The sequence below is a fragment of the Echeneis naucrates genome, chromosome 22 (assembly GCF_900963305.1).
Source record: "Echeneis naucrates chromosome 22, fEcheNa1.1, whole genome shotgun sequence".
Classification (NCBI taxonomy): domain Eukaryota; kingdom Metazoa; phylum Chordata; class Actinopteri; order Carangiformes; family Echeneidae; genus Echeneis; species Echeneis naucrates.
This window is the reverse complement of record NC_042532.1, coordinates 16,094,688-16,108,843: the sequence shown is the minus strand read 5'-3', so window position 1 is coordinate 16,108,843 and position 14,156 is coordinate 16,094,688. Positions and strand designations below refer to the sequence as shown.

At 40.6% G+C, this 14,156-nt stretch overlaps 1 protein-coding gene across 4 annotated transcripts; it reads left to right on the top strand.

Annotated features, from left to right (window-relative positions):
- The first annotated feature begins 215 nt into the window (after positions 1–215).
- On the top strand, positions 216–12,290 carry ptbp1a (polypyrimidine tract binding protein 1a). Of its 4 annotated transcripts, none has more exons than XM_029493494.1 (16): positions 216–279; positions 1,107–1,160; positions 1,402–1,432; positions 5,341–5,401; positions 5,559–5,731; positions 6,120–6,266; positions 6,648–6,818; positions 7,056–7,166; positions 7,403–7,583; positions 7,781–7,861; positions 7,973–8,130; positions 9,565–9,598; positions 10,708–10,800; positions 11,303–11,519; positions 11,848–11,925; positions 12,158–12,290. In XM_029493494.1, the coding sequence occupies exons 1-16, from the start codon at positions 272–274 to the stop codon at positions 12,288–12,290; spliced, it is 1,731 nt and encodes a 576-aa protein (XP_029349354.1). In that variant the 5' UTR covers positions 216–271. The 4 variants fall into 4 exon arrangements, with proteins under 4 accessions (XP_029349354.1, XP_029349355.1, XP_029349356.1 ...); XM_029493495.1 differs by having other exon boundaries at positions 257–279; positions 1,405–1,432; XM_029493496.1 differs by having other exon boundaries at positions 272–279; positions 5,341–5,402; positions 5,554–5,731.
- The last annotated feature ends 1,866 nt before the right edge of the window (positions 12,291–14,156 follow it).

The following is a 14,156-nucleotide window of genomic DNA, read 5'->3' as shown; positions in this document are numbered from 1 at the left end:
TTGATGATAAAATCGGGAAATTTGCAGCGGCCTCCGTTTTTTTTTTTTTTTTGTTTCTTTTTTTTTTTTCCTTTTTCTTTTTTTTTTCCAAAAATGATGGCCGCCCGGACCAATGGCGTCTCCGGCTGAGGTCTGTCTCCGCCCACTTTTGGCTCTCGGAAGCGCCTGGACTAATCAGCGCTCGCCTCCGTGTGTTCAGCCATTTTGTAAGAAAATCAAGCAAGTCTGCCGCCCTACCTTCGCCTCAGACCTGCAGTTTTTTTCTTGTGCAATGGACGGGTAAGTGAAAAAGAACTGCACTTAAGGCTAATTTTTTTCCCCTCGAAACGGCCGGGGCTGCTAACTAACTTCCCCATCCGATATTGGGGTTGCTTTTTTGTAGGATGTCGAGGATCAGATGGCCGCTTCGTCGAACTGTTAGACCGGGAAAGTTTACTTGAAGCAGTTTTTTTTTCTCTCTCTCTTCATCAAAACATGCAACAGTTAGCCGGAGCGTAAGCCAGCTAGCCGCTGCTAGCTACCGCTAGCTAACAAAACGGTAGTTAATGTGAATCGTCTTTTTTTCTTTTTGTCGCTCTGTAACCGGTAAATCTAACTTAATGAGACTTTAGATGTGGATAAACTTTTCCATTTGGTGGAGAGGAGGGGGGGTTGCATGTTAGTAACACCGTGGTGTTTGTTAACGGAGACTAAAGTTAACGTCGGCTAACTGTGCCTCGCTAAGTTGGTTTCACGGGAACTCGGGACGCTAGCTAAAGCAACGTGTCTCATTTCCGCATTCATTTGTCTGTCGAGTGCCAGGGCCATGTTGAAGATGTCTGACCTGAACATTTCATGTTGATTGAATCAGGGGCTTTTTACTTCGGCTTATCTGAACTGGGTAGGGTACTCAATGGGGCATTGTTTCAGACAAACGCCATCCCTTCCGTCGATCACCTGAATTTGACCACTTGTTGTGCTTGTAGAGCTGTTTTTTTTTTATTTTTTATTTTTTTGAGTTCGCAGTTTCAGCAGCGGGCTCAGCGTTGATTTGTTAGTAGAAGTCGATTTTATTTTTAATTCGAGCAAATCGGAAGTTTTAGTAATGTTTTCCCTCTCCACTACAGCCGCCTAGACGCTGACTTGTACCCTCTGGGATCCGGCTACGTCCCTGAAATTGAGTAAGTGTTGTTATTTTCGTATGTTTTTTTTTTTTTTGCAGGAGGAAGTTGATTCATTATTGCCTGGACAGTAATTTTTTTTTTAAGTTGTGTCTGGATGTGTGTCTCCAGAACATATAATATGCTCCAATGTTGTGTAGATTTTATTTTTATCTTTTTTTTTTACACAACTTCATAACAGATGATGGTTTATTTTCTTACCTATTCTACCTCATTAAAACTCATGTGTTTTCTTTCACAGCAGTGTCCATGACATATCAGTTGGCACAAAGGTAAGCGCTTCAAGTTATTTTTGCATTTTTATTTTGTTTTCATCACACTTCCCAATTGCCCTGATTTGGGTTTAGACAGACTATAAATATTTAATTTGTGAGATTGTGTTTGCAAGACATGTCCTCTACTTGGACAACGAGAAGGCTGTTGAATGTGATACTCATGGACTCGTTTACCAGTTTCAAGTTCCAACAAGTTGTCTAGTTGAAGAATGGTCTCTGTTTCATCATTGATACCAGTGCAATGTATTTGGCTAGAGTTGGAATTGGCTTTATCATCAGAATAGCTCTGAGATCAGATAATTAGTTTTCCATGTATTTACATATTTTTAACCGTGGCATTGAATTCTAGATGTGTCACACTGCAGTTAAATTAATTTTGGTTGGTTGGTGGTTGGAGAAACTTTTTTTTTTTTTATGAGTCAGTGGAAATGGAAAAAACTGTACCGACACTGGGGACTTGAGACACAGTCTTGTCAGTTTGCAAGAGCTTCCTCTATAATTACAGAACTGCTGTCTAAAGCCATTTTTCATCTGTAATGAGTTTGCAGTTGCAGGCTAACTCCTTTTTAAAGATTTATGAAATGCAACTGAATGGTCAGCACACAGATGTTGCATCAACTCTTGGGCTGAGGACATGGGATATTTTATAATTTGATTAGAATAGATTATCAGAGGTGGGGCTGTTTTCCTGTCTTGTTTCTGGTGGGTTGTGTGACTGCTGGGGGAAATGAAACTTCCTGTTTATTTTCTGTGTTCCTTAATAGGTTGTTGGCCTTACTGGAATGTTAAGAAAGCGGCCGAATCTTGCCCACTGCTTGATATTTATCCACCCTCCTTTCTGTCACAAGACTACTTTAGCAGGGTTGGTAAAACAAAGCAGCAGCAAAATATTATCCAATTTGTATTCCTGCTTATGTAAAAGTGATAGCAATATTTGCACATGGACCTGTTGAAGAGGGTTAACTATTATTTTGTTTGCATTGGGTTTTTTCTTTTTCTTTTTCTTTTTTTTTTTTTTGCTCACAGCTGGTTGCTAATTTGTGTACCCAATAAAAATATCTGCTTAAGTAAGTGGCCTACGGCAACTATGAGTAGGTGGAGTAATTGATCTCAAAGCTGCAACTGCCCTTCCACCACCATACTCATCATCCCGGCCAAAGTTCTTTACACTGTTTAAACAAGCACTCTGAACACACCCGCAATGGGGACACACCCCACCTCCTCTATTCAATTCAGGTTGGCCTGTCGTTTGTCAGCATGACTAACAAAATCCCATGTAATAAGAGCTGGTCACGAGTGAGGGATTTGACCTTCGGTGTGATTTCCTACTTGAACTTTTCCTGTTTTTTAGTTTTGGTGTGCTGTGGTAATGATGATGATGCTGAGTTATGGAGCTGTGCCTTGCTGGAATCTGTAATTATTCCGTCTGGGCAGAGTGTCTGGCATTCCGCGGTCACATTCCAATCTCCCCCTCCAGCCCCCTGGTGAGGCACAGCTCCCTGCCCCCTCATCTGACTAAGGCAGATCACACTGAACAAACTTGTCTGTACCTGCGCTCATCTCCTTTGTTCTTTTTCTGAGAGATTACCACCCTCCAGTACCCCAGTAGAAGTCGAAAGAAGGTGGTTTGGAAACGCATGTACAGATGAATCATTTTTAGTTTTAGATTTAGTGTCTTTGTAAAATCGAGATGCCCCCCTCTCTTTCTTCGGTGCAATGAAACCCAGGTGTAATGTTTTGTGTGGTGCAGGAAAATTGCCTCCAGTGCATGTTCCCTTGTAAAATTCATGGCACGGCTATTGTCAGTGAAAGGAAGTTGCTCCACCAATTCAGTATGTAGGCCAGCAATGTGTCATCATCTCCTGAAGGTTACAATTACGCTGTCAGCATTCTGAGCAAACAAAGGATGTGACCAAGTCAATACACATTTAGTGGGTTTGTGTTTGGGAGAAATGGATCTGGCACTGCGCTGGAATCAACAAACCCTTTTATAAGCTCTGTTTTTCTTGCATTGGTTTACAATTTAGTTTCTTTTGTGGTGCTGTGCATTCATCCACATTCTCTCCTAAAGCTATAAGTATATTCTTTGCTAAGTCCTTTGCTTTGTCATTTTTTTTTCCTGTTCTGCACACTAGACTGTCTCAGCTCTTTGGTTATTATTAGAATGAGGAAGTAGTGGGAGAGTGTGTGTCCAACCATGGAACAGTAACCATCAGTCCCCAGGAGGAAGTTCAGCAAAACCCTGGAAGCAGGCCTGATCTTGCTGCTCTTCCTGTTTGGAGCCATTCTGCTGACTGATAATCTGTGACTGCCTGCCCATGACCATTCAGTCAGGCCCAAGCTACTTCCTTCATTTTTCATGGCCTACATCTGCCCCTAGCCCATTCATCAAGCATTTATTTATTTTTTTTTTTTTTAATTCTCAGCAAGTACAACACACCGTTCTAATCCATTCATTGTAATCTGTGTTATGACTCAAATTGTACTAATATTTTTCCTATTGTAGTTTAAAACTCTAATCTGATTTAATACAGCACCCCTAGTGAGAGTTTAAAGCTCTGCTGTATGTGTCCCATCGCTGCTCCCACTGCCTTCTAAATATTCATCCTATAAATCTTAGTCTTGTCAGACATGGGCTTGAAGTCTGCTTTGCATCTTAGCAGCCTTTGCTCACTGGTTGCATTTCATGTATGCCTTTCCATTTATATGAAGAATTGAGCATGGCCAAAGCAGTGGATGCCTGATTCTGAAGCCACAGTTTAAAAAAAAAAAAAAAAACGAGGTGGGGGGAGCAAAGCAATGTTTCTTATTACTTGAAATTCACGAATTGCAATAGCAGACCTTGTTTGCATGGGCCTCATAGTGAGAGTGACTGAGTCAGCCAAGCCATCTGGAAGTCAAAGGGGATAGTTTATAGTACTGCTTACTGTGCTGTGCTCTCATAAGAACTATCTCAATGCCCCACACCATCCCCTTTCCAATTTGTCGACACAGCACCGAACTTTCTCTCAATTTACCTTAGTCCTACATTTGTGAATTGTTTTTTTTTTGGGGGGGGGGGGGGGCTGGGGACCCCACCACTATCTTACAAACTCAGGAGGCCTAGATTCACTTAGTGGAGAAGAATGTTAGCAAACCTGCATGACTGGTTGTTGTTAAAACACTGCAGGGCCCTTCAACTCCCAGAGAGTCCTTGGGGCGCCATATGTGTGTATGCTGTCGTGTAACAATGCCGCCAGTCTCAGCTTGAACAGGACCGCCATTGTAGAGTGTCGTAGAGCTTAGGCTGCTGAGCCGCTTCTTGTGACTGCTATACTTCATCTCACACAACCACAAACACATGGCCACGAGAACAGCCCTGAAACAGCACTTTATATCTACTGAAGAGAGACTGGACAAGGCTTTCAGCAGACAGTAAACTAGTGTAAGCTTGGAGTATCTCCATCTTGTCCTCACATTCAGATGGATTCAGTATATTATCCTTCCTCCTTATACTGAGCTCTGATGAAGATGGGCTGCACCGACTGGTAGCTTCTGTTGATGCAGAATTGCTTGCCCCAAGCTGAATAGTAGCTGTTACTTGTGTCAAATCTGCATTAAATCATGATGACTTGGCACATTGCCTAGACAAATAAATACTGGCCCATCGTGTCAATGGCTGTAAGACTATCCAAAATGTAGTACTGGCAAAGTAGAATATGAAATGAGGAAAATGTGGTACTCTTTGGTGAGGTAGGTAGAGTTCTTCCCAAGCGTGGTTGCTCAATCCTCTTTTGGTTATCAGATTACTTCCTCTTTAACCACACAATGGCTTGGTAACACGAGAGCTGTGCTCTCCACCTGCCATGCTGTGCCCTCACTGGTACATGTATTGAAGTGAACCATTGTTTTCTCTCCATCTGTAGAGGGGATCCGACGAACTATTTTCTTCCTGCATATCCAACGGGCCCTATATCATGAACTCAGGTAGGGGGGTTGCTATGGAGGGGTGAATCCTTTTTTATTGAAGTGCTTGTCGTGTCTGTGTTGTTTAGTGTTTCCATGACAATCAATCCATTATTCAGGAAGAACCAGAGCCTTCTGTTCCCTCCTTGATTGTATCTGCCTCTGTTTTCTCTTGCAGCCAATGGCAACGACAGCAAAAAATTTAAAGGTGACGTCCGCAGTCCTGGTGTTCCGTCACGTGTGGTCCATGTACGCAAACTGCCCAGTGACATAAACGAAGCAGAGGTTATTGGTCTGGGACTGCCCTTTGGGAAAGTCACAAATCTGCTGATGCTGAAAGGGAAAAACCAGGTAAGCAAAGATGAATGCAGGTCTTCTCACGAAACCTGTATAACACCTGCAGGACATTTCTCTTTAGGCCTGAGAGAAGGGATCGGTTTTCTAGCGCTTTGTCCTGTCTTTAAAATGATAACAAAGACATCTTTGTGGTTTAGCGGGTTAGGAGACAATTATTCTTGCTGAGATTTCCTAGAGGAAGACACTTAATCCCACTTCAATGTCTCTGTTATCCTCCCCATTTCCAGCATTTCTGTGTCAAACCCAATACAGATATCAAATGAAATTGACCTAAAAATAGATGATGATAGTGCAGTTCATATAGAAATTCACAGAAAACCTGCAAAATTAAGAATGTGATCGGGAAAAATTTAATTCATGTTTCTTTGGACCTCCCCTGCAGGCCTTCCTGGAACTGAACAGTGAGGAGTGTGCACAGACAATGGTGAGCTACTACTCTTCAGTCACCCCTGTCATTAGAAACCACCCAATTTACATGCAATACTCAACCCATAAGGAACTAAAGACAGACAACTCCCCCAACCAAGTGGTAAGTTTTCATGGTCACACACATATGCTTACTTGCTCTATTTCGATTTGATGCTTAAATAGGTGCTTTAATCATTCCAAAACATTCACAATGTGCCAAATGAATGCAGAAAATGTAAATGAAATGTTGCTGCCACCACACTCAAATTTATTGGCATAGATTCTGAGATCTTCTTAAGCAATCTATCATTTCGAGGTGAGGTTTTGTCATCTAGTTTGTAGTGTAGGCAAAGCAGTCGAGGTAATCACCTGTTTCATTCTTGCAGCAAGTTAAAGATGTGTTACTTGATTTGCACAAAAAATTCCACCCACATGGACTTGTTCTTTTATTGCTGCATACTTTTTTCCATCATTGTTGAGTTCTTTGGGTGTTCCCCTTTAGCGTGCTCAGGCAGCTCTGCAAGCAGTCAATGCACTGCATGGAGGTGGTATGGGTGGCATGGCCATTTCTGCAGATGCAGGCACCATGGGAGGAGGAGCAACTCAGAGCCCTGTGCTCCGAGTTATAGTGGAAAACCTCTTCTACCCTGTTACCTTAGATGTACTACACCAGGTAAAGGCAGATGTTTTTTTTTTTTTTTTTGGCTGGCTGTCAATATTGGGTACTAATCCATTTTTCTTGCATCATGTGCTTGGTAGATTCTCTTTAATTGTGTAGATGCATATTAAAAATTGGTAACAATGGGGCTCTTGTTTTCTATGTAATGTTAATTCTGCTGTACCAATGATATTAAAACCTTACATGTTTTACCATCATGACATCCCTAATTATACTGTCTCTCCTTCACAGATTTTCTCTAAATTCGGCACTGTGCTAAAGATCATCACTTTCACAAAGAACAATCAGTTCCAGGCTCTGATCCAGTATGCTGACGGCATGACAGCTCAGCATGCTAAACTGGTAAGACTTGTATACCTAATTCTCTTCTGACAGTGTTCTACTTGGTAACAGGTTATTGTCTGTTTGAAATCAGAGGTGTTAAAACTATCGGTGAGAAATGTATTAATTGAAATCAAGCGATTGTTGTTACAGTATAGTGTACATACTGAGGTCCCAGTTGTATAAACATTGAACTGTATCACGAGAGTGAAACACATTGTACACACATTACCTTAAGCCTTCAACATCGTTTTCAGTCTCTAGATGGACAAAACATCTACAATGCCTGCTGTACCCTGAGGATTAGCTTCTCCAAGCTGACCAGTCTGAATGTCAAGTACAATAATGACAAGAGCAGAGACTACACCCGACCAGACCTCCCAACTGCAGATTCACAGCCCTCCATTGATCCCCAGACCATGGCTGCTGCTGCATTTGGTAAAATTAGAAAATGTTATAAGGACATTCTTATTTTGATCACATCCATCAACATTAACAGGCATAGAATACATAATACAGCTGCCTATGAAATAGTGCTTGAAAGTTGTTGGGTTTTTTCACTTTTTTGCGTTTCATTCACTCATTCTTGCATGCCACTAAATCAGTAATTTTTTTTATTTTTCATCTTCACCCAGCTGCTCCTGGCATAATCTCGGCCTCTCCATACGGTGGAGCACATGCCTTTCCTCCAACCTTTGCAATCCAACAAGCAGCAGGTCTGTACAAAAACTATTTCTCAACAGCAGTATTCTTTTATAGTGAGACATGTATGCCTTCCCAATAATAGTGCAATAAATTGACAGCAATCAATATTTTGCTCCCCTTAGGTCTTTCAATGCCTGGTATTCCCAGTGCCCTGGCATCCCTGGGTGTAGGCCACAGCGGCATGGCGGCTGCAGCAGCAGCTGCCAGCCGGCTTGGCCTTTCAGGACTCACTGCCTCTGGGGGACACAATGTCTTGTTGGTCAGCAATCTAAACCCTGAGGTCAGTACCCTCATGTGGCCCAAACAGCTCTACATTCTGCCTCTGTCAGTGCAGTGCTGAACAGCATTATAATAGTACAGTGTCTTGTTTACATGATGACCCATGGACCTGCATCCATTTGTTCAAGAGAAAGCAGTGTTTTTGCCCCCTCCCCCCAATCTCACACGCCCACCATGTGGTCACATTATTTGGAGTGCCCTGTTTTTAATTAAAAATGGGGTCATCGGCTCAAACCCTTTTCTCTTTCAGGACCTCTCTGTGTTTGACCAAACCTGCTGCATTTCTAAACCTGCCACTTTGCTCACTGTGAATTTTAAGTTTATTCAAAACACTAACTTCTTAAAAAAACACACACAAAAAAAAACACCTTACCATTTCATACCTTCATTTTTGTCCATTAGTTGAAATCATTCTTGAGTTGTTGGAGAGACAATATTACTTTTTTCTCTGTATTTGTAAAACAAAAAAAAAAAAAACAACACACACACCCCAAATCAACATCTTGTCCATAATCTGATCTTTTGTATACATGTAGTGTGTAGTATGTATAAGTAACCTGCCACACTCACACTTTCATTTGCTATAATTATGTATTCATTATATTTAGTGTATACATGTAAAGACAAGTTTGTAGGTTTATTACAAATGATATTCACATTTGCATGTTATTATAATGTAATCTAAACAAACAGTCTGTAATCTAAAAGTACATATTGTCTCTGCCTTTTTCTGTATTTCATTGTTAATCTTTTTTCTCTTCTGTTTCTCCTAGTGTTCCCATAGTGACAATGCATTTTAATTTAGTCAGTTCTACTGTCTGAAGCACTACATTTCTTTGTGTATACTGACCTTGTTTTTTTTACTTCCTTTTTCTCTCTCTTCTTTCTCTGTCCCCCCCTGTCTTTTTTTATTTTAAAACACCCTCACCTCAACTCTTGCCAACTGACTGCACGCCCCATGACCAATTATTCCCTCTGTCCTCCTCCTCCCCTCTGACACTCCTCTCTTACTACTATGACCACTCCTCCTCCTTCCCACCCATCCCTCTTTCTGCCCCGTTCATTGTCCCTAATTTGGATACCATCCACGAATTGAAAACACAAAAACCCAACATTGGTCCCCATGATTTTTGCCAACATCTCCTGATCCATCATCTTTCTTTCACCACCTGATCCTCAACTATGTCCCCTCTTCCTCTTCTCTCTTGCTGTTTGAATACTCTCCTCTTGTCCTCTCTTCATTCTCTTCGTCCCTCATGCCTCTCCTTCCTCCATGGTACTGTGGCCTTCCTGTGGACCTCGCTGCCTGTGGCCTGCGGACATGTCCCGACTCCACTCCACTGTCCTCCACTCCGCTCCGTCTCTTTTCCCCTGTCCCCTGTTCCCTCTCCCCCTTTGGCCCCCTGCCCCGCTGCTCCCCCTGCTGTCTCTAAAGAGCGTTACGCCACACTGCCTCTTTATTCTTTTCGGTACGTTATCATCCTTTCATCTCTTTTTTTATTACTACTGTTACCTGGCAAGGTGGGCATGTCTTGTCTCATGTTGTTGGCTTTGTTTTTTTTTTTTTTTTAACCACTGATGGCTCATCATCAGGCTACAGGGCTATGAAGGGTGGGGGTGTCTGTTTTGGGGGATTGTATGACCTGTTTTGGTTGTTGTGGGTTTTGTGTAAGGAAAGTAAGTTGAGAAGAAACATGCAAAGTTGCAGCATTTCATTTAATTTTGAACAGCCACGGCTTAGTGTCCGTGGGCAAAAAGTATTTTCAGTTTTTCATCTTCAAAGAATACAACCCCTGAATGGAAATATTGCTCTACTAAATAGAAGTGTAGGGATCATTTTGTTCAGGAATGAGGCACGACGCTGATCTAAATGCTAACGCCTCACCCTCCAGAAGTGGATAAAAGTCAACAATTAATTTAGTTCAGTGCCATCCAATTTTAAAACAAGAAAATTAATCAAATTTAATTTTTGGTTAAATTAATTTTTCCCCCTTGTTATTGCTTTGAATCCCTCAGCAACAATACTGAGATGAAATGCTGCTCCTTTACTAGTGGTTGGGAGTTGACATATCCCTTGGATTATGTCACCTTATTATTTGCAGTTTGTCTCAGTTACTCTAATGTAGGTATATGCATGTTTAGTTTATTCCTGCATGTCTCTCTGTAAGGCCCTAAACTTGATCAATAATCATTTTTTTCTCCTGTAGAACAACCAAACAAATCAAAACTACTCATTTTACTATTCTTTGATTTTTTTATTTTTTTTTTTATTAATTTATTTTATTTTATTTTTTTCCCTCAATCATTGTTTCCTCCTTTTCTGGCCTAACCATTTTAGGTATTGTTCAATTATAATTCAGGAGGGCTCATGTAGGATTAGTACAGAATTGAACTGAAAATGACTTAATAGCCTGATAATGGCTTTATTATCAGACATTGCTCATTTATTCTGAATATTAACGTGTCTGATTTGATGGTTTTCATTTTTTTTGTTGCTGTGATTGGCTGTGTGCTTCCTGTTAGGGCTGTGTTTGTCTTTCTTAGGCCTGTTGTGTGACACCTTCCTCCTCTTCACTAGGTGTGTATGGCGATGTGATGAGGGTGAAGATCCTGTTCAATAAAAAGGAGAATGCTCTGATCCAGATGTCTGATGGCACACAGGCTCAGCTAGGTAGCTACACACTATTTGCATTCTTTGAGCAAGCATTTTCTTTCGTCATGTGTTTTGGCACATGTTTTGAACTTTCTTTTAGTAGATCTAAAATAAGCAAACATTACAGTTTGCCATTTAATAAAAAGCTGGTTGGTTCTTTCTGATTCTTTGCACATTTCGCTTCTGTTACAATTTGAAACTGACCTGAGAGTATTCAGTTTTCATAAACTTATTGTGCCTGTATCAAGGAGAGGTAAAGGGTATGAAAATATTTAAAAATCAAATAAATTAGCCCCAGGGGGCCTTCATTAAACTTTTAATTGAAATTACCTACTCATTGCTCATTCTCTTTGGCTCTAAAATTAAAATGGAACAGCTTATCTGTGCTGACAAAGGAATATACAAATAAAATCAAACATAAATCAAGCTTGTTTATAAATTGTATGTGGAAGGCAGTTCTTGTGTGTGATGTTTTACTGAAAAAAATGCAAATGCTGACTACTTTGAATCTGTTTTTCAGCTATGAGCCACCTGAATGGCCAGCGGCTTCATGGCAGGGCCATGCGTGTGACATTGTCGAAACACACCACAGTACAGCTTCCTAGAGAAGGCCATGAGGACCAGGGCCTCACAAAGGATTACAGCAACTCACCACTGCACCGTTTCAAGAAGCCTGGCTCGAAGAATTACTCCAACATCTTCCCACCCTCTGCAACACTGCACCTCTCCAACATACCGTGAGAACTGCTGCAAGAGCCTCATTTTCATTCCCACTCTTTCCACAGCATATTTTATGCTCCAAGCGTTTTCCTTTGTAGTCCTCATTCCAAAGCTATATATATATATATATATATATATATATATATATATATATATATATATATATATATATATATACGCACGCAACAGTATTTTTTTTTTTTTTTTTAACATGCAAATCAAGAGTTCCATTCTGATACATACTCCTTTTGGCTTCTTTGTCTGATACCAAAAAAGAAGTAATAGGAATATATGTCCATATGCATGCTTTTTGTTGAGTCTTGCTGAGTTTTACTCTATTTTTAGGCCTTCTGTTGTGGAGGATGACCTCAGGAGGCTGTTTGCCAGCTCAGGAGCCACAGTCAAGGCCTTCAAGTTCTTTCAGTAAGTCTTAATCTAGTCACATTCATTACATTGTTGTTGCTTGAATTGGCTTTGTAACGCATGAATGATGTAGCATTTCAAACAAGAGTTGCCATTGATTGTTCGGAGTGAATAAAATGTCCTTTACAACGTTGTGAAAACTCAATGAGAAGTACTATGCAGCAAATGCCACACAACCTACACAAAAGTGTGCAGCATTTTTACACAAACACTTTGCTGTCTCCTTTAACAGGAAAGATCGCAAGATGGCCCTGATCCAGATGGGATCAGTTGAGGAGGCAATTGAGTCCCTCATTGAGTTCCACAACCATGATCTGGGAGAGAACCACCACCTTCGAGTGTCTTTCTCCAAGTCCACCATCTGAGTGCCTTTCCTTCCTCCCTCCAAATCAGTTGCCATTTAAATGCTACCTTTCTCAAGTTTCAGCTAAAATGGCAACCTTTCCATATTTATGATCGTGTTTCTATGTAGAGCGTTGCTCACCCCGATTTTTGTCATGCCCTGCCTTTATTGGGTTTGGTTATCAGATTTGATGAAGTTCTTTGCGTTCCCATTTCTGATACCAAATCTTTACATTTGATTTCAAAAGCAGCACCATTAGTCCTACACTTTGATTTGAGTAATTACATACAGGAATATGCCTTCTCTCCATGCACAGACAGATTTGTCCCTGTGCTATACTGAGTTTCTGAGCTATAACTGCTTGCAGTAGATAGTTCTAGGGCATTATGCCTTCAACTGAAGACATCAAAAAAACTTGTCACAGCAAGTTAGAGTGACTTCCTTTAGTGCTGGAAATAATTTCCGATCAGAATTTCCTTTATCACTGTTGTCTTTTGTGAAGCTTGGCTGCCCTTCCAAGCTCAAGCTCCTCTTTGTAGTAAAGCAAACATAATTCAGTTGGAGTGTACATTGGGCAGTGGAAAAGTCCAAGCTTAGTTCAAGACTAGAATCAAAGTGTGACTATGATCACATTCCTCTTTGGTTCCTGGTGCCCATACCTAATAATTGTTTCCTTCATTAAGTTTTTTTTTAAGTGGGGTCTTGGAAATGGGCAACATTCTGCATTTAAACATGTTAGTATATTGGAGGTAAAGTAGGGGAAGTTGATGAACTGTCACTTTAGACCAAATAGCTAAAAAAAAAAGAAAAGGAAAAAAAAAAAGACATCCTCCACCACAGATGTATGCTCGTGTGGATGAAGTATATCCACACCAGACACACTTCAGCATTCCTTTTATTATGATAGTTGTGTGGATATATCTATGTGTGTGTGCGCGCCTTTTTTTTTTTTTTTTTTTTATGCCACTTTGAACCTGTTTGGCCAGTCAGAAACGGTTAGAAATAAGGATTTATAAGAATTTAAACCAACAAACTACTTTTTTTTTTTTTTCCTTCCTTTTCCCCAGTATCCCTTTTAATTTTATCTTGTAACTACCCACATATTTGCTTTGGGGGATCCATACCACTATCTGAAGTTGTAATAAGGACACATTGTTCTTTCACTATCTTTAATCTAAAGTCTTGTGCCTTACTTTGCCCCGACCAGATTGCCTTAAGCATTGCTCTGGCTTCATTTGGAAAAGACATGGCTCTCAAATGCCTTTTTGTCTCTCATGCCTTTTGGTATATACCAGCATTGTCAAAATGGGGGAAAGTGGCTCATTCAGTCTTCTGTTTCTTCTTATCTAAGGATTTGTAAGCATATAGCCTCATTATATATGTAGAATCTAAGAATGTAAGTCAGTTAGATGCCTAATATCTTTGCTAGGTGATATAGCTCCATTAGGTATATTGTAACAGGAAGTAGAGCTGTATTCAGCCTTCCTGTCCTCCAGTCCTCATTCATCTCGCTTTCGTCCTTTCTCAATAGGGACAAGGGTGTTCTGAGGCCTCATTTAATCATATTATGTTCATCTACATATGGACAGCTATATATTCATTTATCTTTTCTTTTAAATTTTAGCATTTACGTGTGTATCATTTCTAAGCTTAACTGACGCCCGCATGTAGCGGCTGGGTTTGGTCATTATCACAGTGCCTTGATTCCTTAAGTTTTTAATCCAAGGCTGAAACACTTTGCAGCCTGGTCAGTTGACTTTGTTTACCTCTCATTCAGCTGTTTTATCTTACCTGTCTGCAGATGCCTATATCCCATTATATTCAGGTAATTGTACCTGGGAGAGGGCAGCTGGGAGGCATTTGTCAATTGATAGTAATGACTTGGACT